Here is a 12,690-nt window from a genome sequence, read left to right as displayed (position 1 = left end):
TGATTTGTTCTGACTGGCGTATGTATACGTTTGTTATAATGGGATAAAGCTTATCTGGGACCATGTACGCAGTTCAATTCTGATCCGATCTTTGATCCGATCAAAAGGATTTTCCACATGTAACTGCGGCTAATGATTGTTAAAAGGGACCGGACTAAGTGACTCCTCCCACCTGGCATTCAAAACAGGAAGTACCTGCTGGCTCCAAAAAGCCAAAATTCCAAAGACTTCTATAGAGATAAGAAGCTGTTTCTCAGTCATTCTATGGGTCAGAAGAACCATTCTGGATCTGGTACCTTTTTCAACATCTTCTTGATAATCGTCTTTTCTCCCCGTTATTTTAAGCAAGTTATTCAAGTTGTACAGACGCCTGAATAAAAGTCTGTGGTTCACGTTGGCCCCCGCGTACGACGTTCAGAGTGTTTTTTTTTTACAGAATTTCCCAAGCCCACTGTCAAATGGTAGGGGTGTGGCCTTCCAACATGCTCACTCCTGATTGGCTCAGACCAATTTGCACCAATCCAGCTTATTTGGTTGGAAGTGAGACACTTTCTTTGGGTGACATCACACTCTCTCAGTCCAGCTCTCATACAGTCAAGGGTCCAGCCACAGATGAATGAGGGGGACAACCAGGTGGAGCATTCATTACTGGGGGTGCACTGCGATGTAGTGGTTAGCCCTCTCACCTAATAGCAAAAAGGCTCTGGTTAACACCTGGCATCCATGGAAATGGATGGATCGTATCAATTCACCAGAAAACCTGCAATCTTTCTCCAAAGCCCTAATATGATGTAGACGTTCTGGTGCTTGATTGTAGAAGTCAACCTGCTCAGTGTTTCTGGCAGCAGAACCTGGTCTGACCTGCAGGTGATCTCAGAGCAGACGAAATCTGTGAAAGTCAGGACTGCAATGAGGAGAAGACAGCAGGACACTCACTGCTGCATGAGCTGAGAAAGACAGAACGTGTTCCTTTGAAGAGTCCGTCTTTATTCTCAACACACTCCAGGAATACATTAAACCAGTTTTCCAATTCAACGTGACTTCGTTCCTGTCCTGAGCTCAGAACAGGAACAGAAGAAGTGATATCTGTCTTGACAGCATGGTCTCTAACAAAGGAGTCCTCCGTGGGATGCGTGTCAGAAACCAGCGGGTGCATCCCTCACTTCCTGTGGAAGAAACCTTCTCTGGGATGGGCGTGGTGGAATTTAATGGCCTGCTTCAGTTCTCTCTGCCTGACAGGAGAGTATGATGTGATGAATCTGTCTTTCAGCAGCCTGCAGCATCAGCACTACATCAAAGGGGGCATAAAACGCCTGTAAGGAGGCCTTCATGCATCATCAACCCCGCGTGGTCGAAAACAACATCTGCACCCGCATGCAGCCTCCGGAAGCCAGCAGAGATGCTGGTGTGAATTCCATCCATCCAGCATTAGATCACAGGCACCTTCTGTCCCAGCTGTCTACAGGTTAAATAGAAAAAGGCTGCCTTCATCCAGAACAGGTTGTCAGACTTGAATCCCATCCAGGTTTGTGTGTGGATGGCAGCCTCTTGTTTGCACTGAAGCAAATAACCATGGAGCTCCACACAAACAAGCTCGATATTATCTGAGGATGAACTCCTCCAGCTCTAGATTTGGGGTTTTGATTTTTGTGCCAAAAAGACCTGTGCCTTTAGCGGCGGTTCTCACAGACCGCCGCTAAAGGCACAGGTCTTTTTGGGTTGGAGGCATCAGCCCTGCAGAGCGTCCCCCAGTCAGACGGAAGAGTGTGAGGTGAGAGTGTGTGGATGCCTTTGTCGATGTGTAGGAAGCTGTTTAGAGGCCCCACACACACACACACACACACACACTCGCCGTGCCTTCCTGCAGCAGCCCTCGCTGGTTTCAGGAAGCAGCACTGGCTTTTCTGAGGAACTCAGATAAGCGCACAATGTGTTTGTGTGTGTGTACAATCAGAACAGCATCTGTACTCAGCTGCTGCTATTGACTCACAGCACTGCAGGCACACACACACACACACACACACAGAAGAGCAGGAAAGAAGCTTCGCTTTGTGCTCTGGATTTACTGAGTCTGAAAGTGTCTCTTTGCCCGGTTTGTGGTGATGTTGCTGCCGGCTTTGGGGGCTTACTGGCAAAGTGGGCAGCCCGGTAGCAGCGAACAGTGGGAGGTGTCTGAGGAAGGAGGTTTTCCAGTCAAACATGAAGTCGAGTTGACTGCATCTCCCAGCATGCTTTGGAGCCTGTCAGGCATTTTATCCGACACTAGGTGAGTCAGGAACATTGACGTGAGTGTGACCTCCTCACCCATAGAAAATAGTTTACTTCTGGCTCCAATCAAATAAAGGTAATTCAGTCGCCTTTTTCTCGCCACCGCCACTTTGGAGCAAGACGACATCAGTGAGCAGTGATTGGTCCGAGTCGGTCTGAATCAACCAATCTTTGGCAACCACTCGTGCCAATCAGTATTGAGCTTGTTGGAAGGCCACGCCCCCCAACCATTTATCTGTCTATAAATCATTTTATTGAGGCATCTGATTAGTCAGTTTATAACTTGAACTACAGAAAAAATGTAATAAAAACATGATTGGAATAATCAAGCAGATGTTAAAAAAGGTCAGAGTAACCATTCTTGATTTAGTCAAAGTTAGCGAGTACTTCCTGTTTGGAAACGGCGGGGGGAGGGGTTACTGAGTCCAGATCTCATATACAGTCAATGGTCAGGAAACAAACAGGATGGGGTTTTTCCTGAATTTCCTCACTACTCATTGCACCATATAGGCAACTCGACATTTTTTAGGGTGTCCAAATCTTCAATTCTAGAAATCCATAGTGTTGGAAATTTCCCAGACGTCTCTGCAAAAAACCAATGTGCAAGTATGTCGAAAAAAATAGACCTCAATGCATTGCATTTTCACAACTCATCCAAGTTTTTTATCTTCAGAAAACACTAGATTCATTAATAGTCTTTACAAATGTTTAATATTTCAGGTTTTTGCTTCAGCAAATGGGCGATTGTGTAAAACAACAAGCGCATTGGATAGAAACGCACTGTATCGACTTTCAGCGGTTAGTGAGTAGATTTGGACAAAGTCTGAGTGATCGTACTTCTCAAGATTGAACTTTTGGGGCTTTCTTTAGAAATAGGTATCAACAATATTGAAGAAGTCTTGATAGTAACTGTCTGCTGTGGAACTGTCTTTGTTCAGAGGAACGTGGGGAACTCCTGCAGTTTAAGCAGGCATCTGTCTGCATGCATTCACAAAAGACACAATAGGAAAAGCAAGTTTGGCGGTAACTGGGTCGGCCATCTGTGTCTTTGCTCCAATGAACCAGACGCTTCTCCTGCTTGGGGGGGTTTGCTGTAGTTCAAGTCCTGTTCGGGTTGGAGGATGGACGTGCAGCGTTGCACTCTGGGGTTTTGATTCCATCCTAAAACCAGACAAACAAACTGCAGAAAAAACCTGACACTGAAGGGTTTCGGGTCAGATGAAGCTACTAATGACAGATGGTGTGTGTGTGTGTGTGGGGGGGTGAGTGTGTGTCACATTGATGCTGACTCATGTTTCCTTGCTGCAGGATGATGGCAGCCACTCTTCATTTCCCACAATTCTCTTAAGAGTTTTGCAAGCTTGAGCGTTAGATTTAGCCAAGATGCTCACTTGTTGACCTCAAACTTCTTAATTTTTAATTGAAAAAGAATTCAATTTTAGCATTAATTCAAAGGGTTTTTATAAAAAAAAATGAATGGTGATGGGCAGCAGAAGAGGCAGCAGAGAACATCTTCATAGACCAAGAGATAAATGAGAACATTATCCTCTCCTGATGTTTCCAGATTTGATCATTTGGACAGATTGACTCCAACACACAGTGACAGGCAAAAACCAAAAGGTATTGGTACTTATTGGAAGTCCATTTGACAGTTTAAGGGCAGGGAACGGAGGATGGATCTGCACGTCTGAAGACACCGGTCCTCGGTTCTTGGTGATCCAGCGGGGGGGGGGGCTGATCAGACAGACACAGAAAAGAATCTTAATAGACTCTTAAAACCAATTTGCTTCAGCTGCAGCCATGAATCGGATGCTTGTCTAACTCAGACAAAAAGTCATTATCAACAGATGTAAAAGCATGCTTTAAGACTTCTATCCATTATTTATTACTACTTGCCAGGCAGGACTTCATTTTTATTTGTATATGCTGGGGAAAAAAGGATTTTACAACTTCATTTTTTTTTGTGAAGGTTGAAATCGGGGTCAATCTCTACATCTGATTTCTGATATGGAACTTGAAAGCAAATTCCACAGAAAGGACCACAGTCTCTCAGTCAAAGAGCGTTATGTCAGCCTTCTCCTCACATGAGCTCAGAGTTTTCCGACACTCAACCTTTCATTTCCTATGTTCAATATTCAGGTTCACATCCAAAAACCAGGGAGGATACCTTAAAGCAGACAATACCAATCCCAGCTGGTGGCAGTATTCTTATTTTTTCATGGTTTAACCATCCATCCCCAAATAAAAGAAAAAGGGCTTGTTGACACATTGAACAATAAGTCTCAAAGAGCTAAACGTGTCTTTTCCACGGGGTTCTTTCTAGTGTTATCTGCAGTTTGGTTGTGGTTTAACCCTCGGCCATTTGGGTGATTGATGAGTCTCTATGTCATTGATGTTGCGGCATGTTTATCGATCGCTGCAGATCCTGTGCAGGCCGGCCTTTCTTGTTGTTGTGCCACAACCACAGGAAGGGACGGCGGTGTTTCCTGTTCCTATTTCCTGGGAGGAGGAGCCTCTGAGAACCGGGTTAGGGGGGCATTTCTTTTCTGAGAAGCTCAACTTTTACCTGCTTCTTAAATGTAATTATAATAGAGATGAAGAGCAGGAATGTAAAGTAAACCTTTTACTACGGTTGGATGTGAAACCACGGCGTGGACAGGAACCGTCTTGTTTTTTTAGCTGTGAAGAACGACAGATTGATAGGTTAGGTGCTTAAGCCAGTGAGCTGTTCCCCCCCCCATCCCATGTTAATTAATCAGGGGAGATGTTGTGGTCCAGTCAGAGAAGGACTGCTGTGTGTCTGCTCTGGTCTAGTTTGACTGTAGATTAAAAGACTCGCTTTGTGGCGATGTGGGCATCCACACACTCACGCGCCGCCATGCGGTGTACTGAAGCCCAAAGGCACATCAAAGGACTACTAAGCATTGTAGAGGCCTTCCTCACAACAGTAATATCAAACGCACACTTGGGCGTGTGCAATAATCTGTGTGCTATAGTTAGAGGGTGGGAGGGGCCTTTTTGTGAGCATTGATTTAGCATCAGGTCACCCTTCAGGCAGCAGAGCGGCAGACATGAGGGAGGAGGCAGAGACCTGACCAGGACCGCCGCCGCATGGCGGGCAGGGCTCAGCATCCGGATGCTTCTGGAGGATGCATACTCTGCCACTTTGGGTCTGAGCTTGTGGCTTCGTCGCTGTTGTTTGTCCTGAAGGGGGGACGCAGATCTGCTGTGCTGAAGCGGTCATTTTAGGTTTCATGATTCTCCAGATGGATTCTCAGTTTTTAGCAAACTGTTACCACGTGGTGAAGCCTTGAAGGCCCGCAGGCGTTACCTGCCCCCGCCGTTTCGGCCCCCTTTTGACCCGCCCTCGCTGCTTCAGCGGCTGCCCCTTCACTCTCCACCTCCTTCACCGGCCTCTTCAGTCAGAGCTGCATGGGACAAGTTCATGGAAAACAACAGTTTTTTCTGTTGTTTCGGTCACCATAGCAACCATTCTGACTCATAAACAGATTTTCTTTAGAAGAACAGGCAAACGTACACTTTTGGCAGCAGAGGATTTTTATGTTAACCACGCCCACATTCCTAATATAGTCATATGCTTCGATCAGGGATTCCTGTGTTCAATTTTCACAATATTCCAGTAAAAAAATATGCAAGGAACAGGCAAACGCCACATTTGCAGGCTCGCCACGCTAACACCGTAAAAAACCACAACTTCTAAATCCAGAATTTCCTCCCAACTATCTTCCCAGTGATGTTGGAGGAGTCGATTGACTGAAATCTCAAGGAATGAGTTTAAATGTGTGGCTGGTACTAAAGGGGATTTTTTTTCTTCATTTAAGATGGTGACCTTTTCCTGAGGTCAAAGGTCAAACTGTGGATGTGGTTGTAGACTTAATCTGGTGGCGTGTGTGAAGTTTTGTGAACAAACGTTTTTCTTTTTTTCCCATATTGTGCAAAACCGATTTTTTTGAGGATTTCACCTACTGTGATGTCATCATTTGATGAGGGGTGGGGGGTGGGGGGGGGAAATGTCACCCCAATGACCGCTGCTCTGATGTCTGCTCTGTCTGTGCTCAGGGCTTTTGACCGGAAGTGGAAGTCGTGACTCTACGGCGTGAGTCAACATGTTCCGCAACAGCCTGAAGATGCTCCTGGGGGGCAAGAGCCGCAAGGCAATCACCAGTGGTGAGTCTCTGCTCAGCCGGGCTGTCCAGCCTGTGACCCCCGCCCCTCCTCTGAATTCCCTCTACTCCCCAGGAGGGGGCAGCAGCGTGGACTCTGAGGGCTCAGATGTGCGGACCATGGAGGGACTCACCCGTTCTCTTCCTTCCTCCCCCCACCTTAACTACCGCACAGCAAAGACAACAGGTATGATGTTTTATCACGGACACACCTCCCTCACAGGAGACCCACGAGGCCCAGATCAGTTTAACGTCTCTCATCATGTCAGCAGCTGCAGCAGAAATAGGCTCTGGATCATCAGGAGTAATAGGGTCATTTTTTTGGGGGGGGGGCAAGGGCTCACAGGGGATTTCATGAGTATTGCTTGATAGAAAAGGCTAAAGTGGGTGTCGGCTTTGGACTTTGACATGAGGTTCCAATTGAACCTCAGTGGATTAGATCTGCAGGTTCGTATTGCCTCACGCGGTTATTAAAAACCAGAGATGCATCATTAAATCTGCCTGAGATCAGCAGGAATTTCTCCCTGCTGTCGCTAACATGTGCGCACGTTTGGTTAAAAGACTAAAAATCAACTAACGCACACATTTTTGACTTTGTTGGATGCTTTCAGCACCTTTTTCAGACCCCACAGGAACCAATCATGTTTTGGTTCCAGTGTTTGTTCAGATCTTAAGAACAGATCAAATAAGACAAAAAGTTCATCTTTCTGCATTTAACAATGTTTCTCATAATCATACAAGTAAGGGATAATGCCCGACGAGGTGTTGATGATCAGACATGAATGGAATGTGCAGAAACAACTGTCTGACGGGCGTTAACACGCTTATACCATGGTCACTTATGAAATAAATAAAAAATATGAAATTAAATGCCAGTATCTAGCTATTAGTAATCGTGTGGTTTTTTTTTCCGGTTTAAGTCGTTTCTCACAAGAAGCGGACTATTAGAGACACATTACAACACGTTGTCATGGTAACGGCTACATAGCCTGCACCGAGCTGGCTCTGCAGCAGTGGAGGAAAGTGGTATAAACACTAAACGACATGTTAAGGGATCCAAAAGCTTCTGTTTGAGGAGGAAAATTCACCTCTGAACGCTTGTTTTAGTCCAGATGATGAAGCTAAACAAAAACCAAAACAAACAAAGTTCACAAATCGTTTCCTAAATTGATTTATTGCTAGAAATGTTTCTTTCATCGCTCAAAATTTAAATTATTTATAAACTTATCTTACAAGTTCCTGTTGTGGAACTTCCTCCATTACTACTTTTTAATGGACACCCTGCAGCCAATCAGGAAGAAGTATTCGCCCAGACAAATGACATAAGCAGAGACAGAGAGATGTTGCATAAAAAGGGAAAACATCTCATTTCCAGCCCTGTAACCTGCGTTGATGGGGGTGTTTCTGATTCTCATGTGCAGTTCTGGACCTGCTCACACAGGAAGCACATCCTGTGCCGGGGTCACGCTGACCCGCGCTGGCGGAGGTGGTTTTCTGTTCTGGGGTCTGAGCCGCACATGTTTGACATATTCTGGATAAGTGGATTACATTCCTCTGCCGTCTGGGGTCCGCGCTCCTCCTGACTTCAGTCATTCATGCATTTTCTTCTGTCGGAGAAGCAAGGCTGGATTGTCTGCGTGGACGTCCCTCTCCCCTCAGCGTGGCTCCTCCGGCTCCTCCTGCAGACCTCCTCCCTAGCATGTGTGTGCGGCGCTTTTTTTCTCCTTTTTTCCCCCTGTTTTGCTGGGAGGGGGAGGTTGCGACTCGCAGGGCTCTCAGAGGAAGCGGGCTGCCCCACAGAGCAGATATGGAGCCTCTGCCACCGGACTCCTTAAAGACTTGGAGGCCGACCAAAGTTTTCTGACTGAGTGCAGCTCTGCTGCTGTGTTGTGGGGAGTGGAGGAGCGTGTTGGAATGTCTGATGTCGCTCGGCTGGATCAGGTTTCCCAGCGTTGCTCGCGTCTCTCCTCTGAGAGCCAACAAAGAGGCTCTGATGAGCATGTAGGAAATGCTCTGCACACTTGTGAGCTTTTTCTTCTTTTCCTTTTTGGTTTCTCTCGGCGTCTCTGTGTCCTCATGCCTCCTCTCCTGCCTCCTCCTCCTCTCCTTTGTGTTCTGCGGAAGGAGGAGCTCTGGAGCAGCGGAGGAACAAAGTGATGTCTGAAACTTTGACTCGGACGAGCACAACTGGAACTGATTTTGTTTACTCTGCATGGAAACACTCTGAGCCAATCAGGATCTCCCGCCTGCCATGGACTGCGCGGCGGGTGTGCTAAAGACGTGTGCCCTCCCGAGGACCAGGGGGGGAGAGCGGCAGCTGCCCCCCAGCTGGCCGGCGTGGGTGCCGGCAGACGGCTGCGGCGCCGACGGCGTCGCCCGTGCCGTGTTTCTGCTGCGGCGCTCGCTGCTGGGCTTGTGCTGCTGTCGGGCCCACGAAGACAGCTCTCAGCTGTGCCGGGGGTGGGGGGACGACCCGGTCGAAGGAGTGCGGGGAGGAAGAGGAGGGGAGGAGGCTGAAGGTGAGAATGGGGGCTCAGATGTCACGTTTCTTCTGTCCACAAGTCGATTTGACGGAATCTGAGAGGCTCCTACTGAGCAGTCAGAACCAGGGAGCTCAAACAGTGGATTTCCCCAGAACTGCAGTCCGTCTTTCCGTCCAGAACTCGGTCCAAACATCGACCCCCACCTCTGCTAACAGAGCAGCCGCAAAGTTAGGTGTCTTTGGTTTAGCTGTAAAAAATGAGGACAGCGTTTCTATTTCTCAGTTCCTTTGGTTCCCATTTAATATAAACAAACATTTATATCTTCATCATCCCAGAATTGTTGTTTTTTTGGGTTTTTTCACAAAGGTTTTCAAAATGATACTGAAAAGAAATTTAAAAAGTTTCTCCAAATTAAGATAATATGAGATTATTATTTTTGCAGAGATTGTAGGAGTGAAATTCTGATCAGTCTATACTTCCATAGACATAACAAATATGATTTTACGTACAATGAGCGAAAAATGTTCCTCCTTCTTTATGAGATTCTTTGAAATTCAATCAGACAGGAATAATTCTACATGACTACGGTTGTTTTACAGAAAGTATTTTCAGCACATTAGTGTTTTCTTTTTTAACATTTTTATACTTAGATGAGACGAGAAAAAACACACAATGACATTTTTTCTGCATCACAGTCAAACTTATAAACATTAAGGCTTAAAGACCCACTCCGATGAAATCAGTGTTTTTAACATGCTTTTTTACGTATTTGTTGATGATGGAGGACATATGTATAGAAAGAAAATGAAGATTTTTCCTTTATCCGAATCGTTGTGAACTAGGAGCAGCCGAAAAATTGCTCAGTAAATAAATGGTCTGATTAGCAATTGTTGGGGAAATCTTTCTTGGTGTCCCAGATTTCAGATGTTTTCTCATCTCAAGCGGGTATTTGTCTGCTTTTCAAATCTAACCAGATTCTTTCTTGTTTTCACTTTCTATTGATGTGTTTCTTTAGTATCGCGGTCTGCAGGTCCCTTCCTGAGCTTGATGTGCGTCTTTATAAGGGCTTTTTCCTTAAATCGTGTCTTTTCTTTGGGATTAATATTCTCCTGGGTGCTTATCAGCCACTTTTCATGGCAAAAAGGCTTCTTTTTCAGGATGTCATGGGACTTATATGCATTGAACATTGATGCTTCCACCTCTATCTCTGTCTGGAGAAGTTCCCAAAGATTTCGACTTTTATTGTTCAGCATTGGCTGCTCCTCAGCGTGTGTCTTAGGGGCAGAGGTCCTACAACATTTCTTTGCTTTGAGTTGGTACCATCTGCTTTCAGGTCATCCAGAAGCTTCTCTGCTGTTCTAGGCGGGTCTCTGCTTTATTCTGTCCCAGCTCCTGTGAGGGGGAATGTGGTGCAGAGCTCCAAAGTCGAGGTCTGATAGGCTTTTTGGAAGTTGTCTCCTCCTCATAGAGCTTCTTTGTAGCCCTGGTTTGGGGCACCTCTGCAGACCTGCATATCACATCTATTTAACCCTTTGAAGGGCTTCAGGCTTGTGTGTCTCATGCTCGATGGGGTTTTGTGGTTTGTGTTCTGTCTCATTCCTTTTGGATAGACTTCTGATTTAAATTACAGCTGCTTGGGAGCAAGTGCTAAAAATAACACTAAACACATGGTTGAAGCCACTGTAACTTATTGTTTTTACAGACATGTGACAAATAATGTGCAGACGGCCGCTGAACCCACTGATCTGCAGCCAGATCACAAGGAATCACTGAAGTATTTTCCTCGATTAAGAATCTACATCACTTTTCTGCATCCTGTCTGATCAGATTATGTAAAAAAGCTCTTCCATACTCATTATCGGCAAAAAACTAAAAAAACAACAAAAAACAATCCACAGTGAACGTGAATGAAATGAAGCCTCCTGAAACAGAAGCTTCCTGAAAGCTTCACAGGTTATTAAAATAGCAACAGCTGGATCTTTCAAAAGTATTTTCTACCATTGAGAAACGACAAAAAACATGCAACTGAATCTGCATGTCAGGCTTCTTTGCAGGACTTTAATATCAAAGACTTACATTTTTTTAAAACGACAAATTACAATGAATCTCTTAAGCTATCATATGAGCTCCAAAAGCACTTAGGTGTATAAATTAACCATAGTTATATTTTCATAATTCATAAGAACACTTATTTTTCGTGTTAAAAAAACAATTTTGGGACAAATTCAGCTCTTTTTTTCAAAATGACCCCAGCAGTAGACTACAGAACTGAGCAGAAAAAAAGGCTTGTGGAAAAAGGTATTTTATTGACATTTGCATTCATTTAATTTATTAATAGAACATCCATTCACAACTAAAACCAAATATAATTTCCATCTTGTCTAACCAGAGCTGCTTTGGGATGAGGTGAAATGTTCCTGTTGAGCGTGATCTCCTGCTGTGTTCTCCACAAACACTGACTCACCAGTGAGCTGCTCTGAAATGGAAGGAAGAATCACTTCAACAGAGAGGAAAAGTGAGGCTTCAAAGGTGCTAATGATGGAGGAAAAGACACAAGAACTGGAGGACGAAGAGAAGAGAAGAGAAGAGGAACAGAGGACAGAAATCCTGGAGGAATGGCAGAAAGGGAGCAGAGGAAGAAAAATAACACAAAAGGACTGTTGGGAAATCTGCAACTTGGACAGAAAAGAATCAAGCGGGATCTTGGCGTTTGGCTTCCCTCTAAAAACGACACAGCCACCCTGTCATTGAGTGACCACAGAGGCGTGCACGTGTGTGTGTGTGTGTGTGTGTGTGTGTGTTTGTAGCACAGCCTGGAGTGAAGGATGACCAGCAGTCAGCAGTTTCTGTAATTACAGGCTGTCAGAGCGAGCAGCAGGCGGACCCCGCGGCCTCATGGCCGTCTTTTCTGGGTCAGGGTGGTGAAGTTTGGAAAATAATCTGGGATTTGCGTGTCTGCACCCCCGCACTTCGTTCAGGTTCATGGTTCAGGTTCACGATGTGAGGGTGCAGCAGCTGGAGGTCCCACTGCAAGAAGCTGGAACGTCAACCGTGCCTCCATCAGGTCTGGGTGCAGCCATTTTCCACTGGAAGGAAGAGCTTCACAGCTGCATGTTCTGAAAAAGAGGGAGATTAGGGCTTTGGTTTTAGCTGGGATTATTCCCAAAGCATCAGAATAATCTGGAGGCACATAAATCAAACTTGAAGCGCGTAGGTTGCACAAGATCCGTGTTATAATAATGATGGTCAGCCCGTCAGATAATTTCTGATTACTAGAGTTGACCTGTATGAAAAAAACCTACAAATCCCATAATGCACTGCCAACGTCCCAGAGAAGACGTCTTCCTTTTTTGACAAAGATTCACAAATCTTCAGGAGGGTCTTACTTGTGAAAATCTTCTTTCAATCAGCTTAAATTCTGGAGCTTAACATGGAAGAACTTGTTTACAAGATGAGGCTTCAAGTCTCTCAGACGAGGTAGAATCCAGCAGAACCCCAAACTGAGCGTCAATGGAGGTTTCTTTATTACTGCTGCCATGGGACAGTTTCATTATTCCAGCAAGAAATTCCATTTTATTGTTCTTGGCCCGTAGAAAAATGTTGTTAGTTACAAATGATTGCAGAAGAGCTTCAGAAGGTCAATGCAACCAATTGTCATTGTCGAGGTCATTGTCATTTAGTCATTATTTTATTTTCTGTTGTCCAGTGGAAAATGTTTTCTTTCATATCAGGTCAACTTCATTTGCATAACAATT

At 45.2% G+C, this 12,690-nt stretch overlaps 1 protein-coding gene across 3 annotated transcripts in view; it reads left to right on the top strand.

The window, feature by feature from the left end:
- The window catches only part of LOC101167795 (protein TANC2), a 50,818-nt gene that overhangs the window by 5,482 nt on the left and 32,646 nt on the right, over positions 1–12,690 (top strand). For 2 of the 3 annotated variants that reach the window (XM_023957811.2, XM_023957810.2), the window contains exon 1: positions 7,898–8,971. In XM_023957811.2, coding sequence (XP_023813579.1) covers positions 8,704–8,971 — 268 coding nt within the window. In that variant the 5' untranslated portion in view covers positions 7,898–8,703. Of the gene's footprint in view, positions 1–6,348; positions 6,457–6,528; positions 6,640–7,897; positions 8,972–12,690 lie in introns of those variants that run through there. The other variant, XM_023957812.2, reaches the window with a different exon arrangement.

This window comes from Oryzias latipes, chromosome 8 (genome assembly GCF_053564925.1).
Source record: "Oryzias latipes strain Hd-rR chromosome 8, Olatipes_Hd-rR_3.1".
In the NCBI taxonomy this organism is placed as follows: Eukaryota; Metazoa; Chordata; class Actinopteri; order Beloniformes; family Adrianichthyidae; genus Oryzias; species Oryzias latipes.
This window is presented reverse-complemented; position numbering and strand designations above follow the sequence as displayed.